This window comes from Schistocerca nitens, chromosome 9, assembly GCF_023898315.1.
Source record: "Schistocerca nitens isolate TAMUIC-IGC-003100 chromosome 9, iqSchNite1.1, whole genome shotgun sequence".
Taxonomy (NCBI): domain Eukaryota; kingdom Metazoa; phylum Arthropoda; class Insecta; order Orthoptera; family Acrididae; genus Schistocerca; species Schistocerca nitens.
In genome coordinates this window covers 458,464,742-458,471,856 of record NC_064622.1, presented here as the reverse complement: position 1 = coordinate 458,471,856, position 7,115 = coordinate 458,464,742, and the positions used below count along the sequence as shown (strand labels likewise).

The 7,115-nt window shown below is 48.9% G+C and overlaps 1 protein-coding gene across 1 annotated transcript in view; it reads right to left on the bottom strand.

The window, feature by feature from the left end:
* Positions 1 to 543: 543 nt before the first annotated feature.
* Positions 544 to 7,115, bottom strand: part of LOC126204320 (uncharacterized) — a 32,030-nt gene continuing 25,458 nt past the window's right edge. The window contains exons 4-5 of the mRNA XM_049938704.1: positions 6,624 to 6,915; positions 544 to 615 (exon numbers count right to left, since the gene is read on the bottom strand). Coding sequence (XP_049794661.1) covers positions 544 to 615; positions 6,624 to 6,915 — 364 coding nt within the window. The remainder of the gene's footprint in view (positions 616 to 6,623; positions 6,916 to 7,115) is intronic.

The following is a 7,115-nucleotide window of genomic DNA, read 5'->3' as shown; positions in this document are numbered from 1 at the left end:
GACTATGACGCCAGGCGAGTGCATATCAGTGGCTGCCACGCTCCTTGGTTTTGGTGGCACTGTTGGTTAACCCCTCTTCCTTCAGCTTATTGATTCAAAGTGAGGTTGAGATGTCATTGTGCAGGGATGACACCATTGAGCTCTTCTGTGTGTCACCCTAAGCTAACAGAGGACACCGTGCAGTTTCCTCCCCTCAGTGGCGCATGCACCATGACTGGAAAGTGAGCCGTTATGTGAGTTCGCCTTGTGACGGTTGGCACCAGCTCACTTAATAGCCATGTTGTCACCCGCTGACAGGGCAGACTTCCCGCCTGACATCTGTGTACCCACGGCGTGTCGTGACGGCTAGCCGCGTGCTGCCAAGTTATGACAGAGGCACCTGTGAGAGACAGCTAGACCAGCTGTGGCACCCTTGAAAGTGCTCTCTCTCTCTCTCTCTCTCTCTCTCTCTCTCTCTCTCTCTCTCTCTCTCTCTCTCTCTCTGGGCAGGTTTGGGGTGGGAAGCCACAGGCCCAGCTGCCCGTTACTCATGGACAGAGGCACCTACACTGCTTCTCTCCCTCTGAGCTGTGCCTGCACAGTGGTGTGGAGTGCAGAGAACTTGAGCCAACCCTTCTGCACGCACAGAGACACTATATTGAGATACCTGTTATGACAACAGACTTGTGAATTACATGGTACACAACAGCATCAACATTAAAAAAAAAAAGATAATCTGCACTTTAGTGTGTGTCCTTATTTACAAAGATAGTTCAAAAATGAAAATGTCCTGTGTTGTTGTCCCATAATTCATGACAAAATTAAACTCCAAGACAGTCAAGAATTACAAAAACAATAAGAAGTTGTGCTTAAAACTTAATGCCTATTGAGCTTTATAAAGTAGGCCAAAAATATCAACAATAATAATCCAGAATGAGATTTTCACTCTGCAGCAGTGTGTGTGCTGATATGAAACTTCCTGGCAGATCAAAACTGTGTGACGGACTGAGACTCGAACTCGGGACTTTTGCCTTTTGTGGGCAAGTGCTCTACCAACTGAGGTACCCAAGCATTACTCACACCCCGTCCCCACAGCTTTACTTCTGCCAGGGTTCGCAGGAGAGCTTCTATAAAGTTTGGAAGGTCAGAGACGAGGTACTGTGGTGGAAGGGGCGATTTGCAGTGATGATCGCCTGGCCCTTCTTGGTTCCTCATTGAGATAAGGCCCAGGATCTCCTGGGGCAGGGCAGCACTGTGTTGTTGTGTGCGGATTGGTATGGTGTTGGCTATTGCATCTTGGACGGTGCTGGTGAGGGTTTAGATGGCCTCATCAATTTGCGCTGTCTCGTTAATCGTGTGGGTGGGTGGGAAACAACTGTCTACATCTACATCTACATCTACATTCATACTCCGCAAGCCACCCAACGGTGTGTGGCGGAGGGCACTTTACGTGCCACTGTCATTACCTCCCTTTCCTGTTCCAGTCGCGTATGGTTCGCGGGAAGAACGACTGTCTGAAAGCCTCCGTGCGCGCTCTAATCTCTCTAATTTTACATTCGTGATCTCCTCGGGAGGTATAAGTAGGGGGAAGCAATATACTCGATACCTCATCCAGAAACGCACCCTCTCGAAACCTGGCGAGCAAGCTACACCGCGATGCAGAGCGCCTCTCTTGCAGAGTCTGACACTTGAGTTTGCTAAACATCTCCGTAACGCTATCACGGTTACCAAATAACCCTGTGACGAAACGCGCCGCTCTTCTTTGGATCTTCTCTATCTCCTCCGTCAACCCGATTCCTTGAACAATGTCAAATTCGTGCACCTGTAGTCTAACATCCTGCGTTGATCAATGTGCTGCAGTGTTTTTTTCAATGTACAGTATAATGGGTTGGTGATTTGAGGGCTGATCGTTTTCAACAGCAACGTTGAGTGTTATCGTTATGCCATTGATGAGCCATGTCCAACACGGGTGGCCTGTGACCCCTCTGGTAGGGAATGTGCGTCGGTTAGGTTGGCGCTAGTGTAATGTAGTTTCGTTGTAGTGTTTGTTCATATTGATTCTTGCCGTTGGTGTTTCATATACATGAGTTCCAGTCAGGGTGTTTCGCTTTAAGATCTCCAGCGGCGATTATGCGTGGTGATACGTTGAGTATTGTGCTGATGTCGTGTGTTTCGATGTTTTTAGGGCTGTTGTATACTGACACCAGTATAGTGCAGGCTCCATTGAACTGGACCCTGATGGTGGTTGCCTCTAATTTTTCAAGTTCAGGGAGCACAGTATTTGTGTGTTCTATGTCTTTGTGTATGATGATGGCTGTTCGACCATGACCAGAACCATCCGGTCGGTCGGTACGATAGACGCAGTAGCCAGTGAAGTTTAGTTGGTTGCGTGGTTTGAGCTTAGTTTCGCTCAGTAATGCGATAAGGATACCCTTACGCTCCATGAGCGCGGCAAATTCTGCCCTTTAGTTGTTGTTCCTGTCTGCATTCCAGAACAGGATCTGTGTCAGTGTCTGGTTGTTTGCGATGGGGGCGGGGTGTGGCGTGTTATCCATGTAGGGGTGTAAACAGTGTGGTGAGTGCTGTTTGTATGGTGGCCTAGTACTGTCCAGGTTGAGCAGCTATGAGCTGCATAAAGAGTGTAGTATCGACCGCCGCGATCTTGCTAAATATCTGAGCGGTCGTGTGCTGGGGAATAGTTTTGCCAATATTCCCTCTAGTGGTATGTTGGTGTTGTGTGTGTCTCGATTGTAGTGTTAGCGGCCACTGGTGCGGGTGTTTGCGTTAGGTGTGGGTTGGTGCTTGTGTTGCTGCTGTGTGGTACATTCTGTGGTGCCTGTGTTACAGTTGTGGTGAGGGGGGGAGTAATGTGTGTGCTGGTTTCACTGGCTTGCTGATGGTGGGCCTGCATTTCACTGTTATGTTGCTGCTGGGTGGCTTGTTGTGGTGTGCGCATGTTCCCATTCCTGTTTCCTCGTGGTCACTTCCGCTTTCTCTGGGCTCTCGGTTCTGGGGCTCCTTGAGTGGGTGCATCTTTCTGTGTGCTGTGTGTGGATTCGCAGGCTGTGGCCTTGGAGTGGGATCGTGTTGTTTTGGGAACTGGTGTTGGTTCTGGTGTGGTTATGGTGTTGGCTGAGACGGTTGTGTTGTCGCAGCGGTTGTGTTAGGTGCGGGTGCTGGGTGCAGAGGTTCCGCAACCCGCTCCGCTCCTCCAGGGTGTGTAGCCATGGCGAACGATACTCCATTCCTAACAGGGTTTGGTGTGGGCCTTAGACATGGTATGGTGTTGGGTGCCTTCAATTTTTAAGTTTTGTACCTATGCACCTCTTTGTATATGTCGCAGCCCCTGTAGTTTGCTGCGTAGCCTTGGCCATAGTTGGCGCAACAACATATGTTTTGCTGAATGAGTGTGCAGGTGTTGGATGCATGTTTGCCAGCGCATCCGTGGTAACTGGGTGCCCGGCTGCAGCGAAGGTGCGAATGACCGAATCGCTGGCAGTTGTTGCATTGTTGGGGATGTGTGGTGGTTCGTATAGTTCTACCCTTATGTCCATCCGCAGAAGGCTCTTTATCTGCCATCTCGACCAGGTAATGTGGCAGACGGTTGTGTGAGCAGAAGCCTGTCATCCGGGAAGCACTTTTATAGTCGAATCCCAGGAAGTTTAGTGGTGCTTGTACTGTTGTTTGGGGCACTGGAGTCCGCTCCCTTGACCACGTACTGCTGTTTTCGTTCTTCTTCTGTTCTGTACGTGTAGTGCTCGATAAGGAGACATTTGTATTCAGTGTTCGTAGATACGTACAGTGAGGCCCTATCCCCAGAGCACTTTGTGTGAAGTGTACAAGGTGTGTGCCTTTCTGTGAATGTTGTGTTGAAGACACTCACCATAGTTTTGTATTACGACTGGGGGAAAACCAGTCTTTCGTTGTGCAGGCACAGCTGCAGTTGGTGTTTCTGTGGTATTGCTGACTGCAGGTCGGTTCATGTTAGTGGATGTATCTGTGTCCCTAACCGAAACTGTGGGTTTTAGTGTAGGCAGCTGCCTAGCGAGTGTGGTTGCTTGCTTGTTCGCGTTGCATTCTTGCATTTGCGTCGTGGGCCCTCCACCTGCCAGGGCCCGGTCTAGTGGTGTTCTGTGTCCGTATCTGCAGCCGCTGATTCTGCCGCTGGAGTCAGCTGCCGCAGCAGGATGGTTGAACAGGAATCACCAGTTGCAGGCGAATGTAGTGTTATGTGTAGAGTACTTGTCCATGTGGGGGAATCGCTGGTTGAGCAGTTCCTGCACTTGTGCAGCGATCTGGACAGCGATCTGCGGCTTAGAGCGAGGGAAACACCAGTGGAATCCGCGATCTTGATGTTGTAAGGAGTTTTATTTGGAGTGCCGGCCGCGGTGGTCTAGCGGTTCTAGGCACTCAGTCCGGAACCGCGCGACTGCTACGGTCGCAGGTTCGAATCCTGCCTCTGGCATGGATGTGTGTGATGTCTTTATGTTAGTTAGGTTTAAGTAGTTCTAAGTTCTAGGGGACTGATGACCACAGATGTTAAGTCCCATAGTGCTCAGAGCCATTTATTTAGAGTGAAAAGAAAGAGCTAACTAATAGGCCCTACAGAAGTGGGGAATTGCCCTATGGCCTAATGTGCGCCGTTGGTGCAGTGGGACGGCACCTAAAGGAGGTGCGGAGGAAGAAAAGTGGCCTACAGTACGCGGGGTGGTCCGACATGAACGGGCTCCTGGCACTGGTCAACCCTAACACAGAACGAGATAGTCTTGCTGGGGGAGTTTGTAACCGAAGTTATGGGTTGCTGCCAGTCTGAGACTCTTACGACAATTTAGCTTCTCCGCGAGCTACGCGGGTTTTCGACGAAAGGGAGCAAGGTTCAACCTTCCGTCGATGCACTGGACGCTACTGTCGCTTCGCAAGAAGAGTCTTTGTAAAGCAGAGCGGTCAGCGAGGCCTAAACCCCAAGAGCTACTGATGCACCGGCCATCCCCACCTGAGAGCTCCTTCCACTGGGACAGCTGGAGTGCATCTGCTCCTTACGTGACCTGATATGGTTGGAGTTTTCTTCCCCCAGTTGGTGTTTGAATTACCGGCATCCTAATAACGCCCTGATTTACGAAATGATACCTATGAGTTTGATTTGGCTTTTTTGTCTGTAATGGCTTGGGAGGTGTTCCCCTGGTATATGAACTTTATATGTTTTGTAGGTGAAAGTTGATTAGTTTATTTGTTTTATATTAGTGAAGTTTGTGATTGGAGTGGATGGCATGAAGCATAGGCTATCATCTGAATTGACAGTTGATGGTAGTAATGAGAGTTCTGTGGGTCGGGGGAATACCTGGTCCCAGAGAACTAACGAGCGGGAATGGCGAGGTGTGAACGGTTTCATAGAATTTTGTTGATTTTGTTTTGATGAGATGAGCTAGAGTTGGTTGACCCAGCATAACTCTTAATTTCCTCATTGCTGGAGAACCAGGGGGCATTGGTGATTATTTGAAATGTTTTATTTTGAACTACCACTAGGGAGGTCAGGTGTGTGTCTGCTGCCATACTCCACACCTCTGATTCATAGAGAATAACTGGTAGTATTATGGTTTTCCAGATTCGGAGCTTTGCCGCTATTGTTAATCCCCTACCTTTGAGCAGGGAGTATAACTGGTAGAGCTGGGTGGAACCCTTGTTCTTAGCCTCTGTGATGTGTTGCTTAAATGTTAGGTTTTTATCGATGTTGAGTCCCGGGTATTTTATTACCTTCTTCCATGGGAGTGGCTGTTCATTGTGGGTGAGGGTTCTGATAGTTCTTTTAATTTTGTGAGTGAAGATTATACCGTGGCATTTGTCCGGGTTTATTTTCACTTTCCATAGGTTGCACCAGTTGTTGACTTTAAGTGCCGTTGGAGGCTGCACGTTACGCAGTTTACATTGCGCCCACTGTGACATAGCGCTGTATCATCGGCATAAAGCGCTATGATCCCTCCCGGCTCTTTGGGGATATTGTTTGTGTACACACGATAGAGGAAGGGGTGAAGCACAGATCCCTGTGGGACACCCGCCTGTGTTTCTGTTGTTCGGGTTTTCGCTCCATTGACTGAGGTGAAAAACTTTCTTCCTGTTAAAAATGAGTGTATCATTTTGAGCAGGTGATTTGGGCAATTTAGCTTAGACAGCTTGTAGAGAAGGCCGTCATGCCAGACACGGTCGAACGCCTTCTCTATGTCGAATATGGCTGCTGTACTATCTCCATGATGTTTCTTGGAACAGATATGCTCCACTAGATGGATGGCTTGCTGGGTGGTGCTATGTCCAACAAGAAAACCGAACTGTTCGGGGGTAAGGATTGAGTTATTTTAGAATTTGAGTAGGGCACTTAGGATTAGGATTTCTAGAAGTTTTAATAGGTGATTTAGCAGGGAGATAAAGCAGTAGTTTTGCAGGAATAGGTGATCTTTGTTGGGTTGGGGGATTGAGATAATTTTGGCAACCTTTCAGGCTGAAGGGAAATATTGTAGTTTGAGGCAGTGGCTCAGGATGTTTGTTAGCTGGGAGATGGCAGGTTGTGGGAGGTTTTTAAGAAGTGGGGGTTTTATAAGTTTGGGTTCAGGGGCTTTTACATTGCCTATCCGCCTGATGTAAGCTGTTATTACTCGCTCGTTGGTGTCCACGAAGGTGGTATCGACCCTGGCATTGAGTTTTTGTTTGAGATGTCTCCACTCTCCTTTCGAGCCTTCTGCTTCTTCCTCCTCATCCTCCACTACGTTCTCATGGAACTGGAGCTCGTACATGTCTGACATGGCGGCCACTTTTTCCTCAGGGGTATACACCAGCCCCTGTTGTCCATGCAGTGGTCTTGTGGCTGTCTGGGGTTGCCGTCTAGCCCTGATGATTCCCCAGTATTTTCCTGGGTTTTGTTCTGCTGCCTGCAAGCTTTGCTGGTATCTGCCATATCTGAGCATATGTAGCCTGGTTTCTATCTCTCTGGCCATTTGGTCCATTAGCCTCCTGTCTTGTGGGTGACGGAATGTTTGCCGGTGTTTCCTTGTGCGGTTTTTATCAGCTATTAGTTGGGGTAAGTCCGGTGGTAGATTTCGCCTACCTCTATTGTGCGTGATTTTGGTGGTTGACGCTTGGGCACAGCT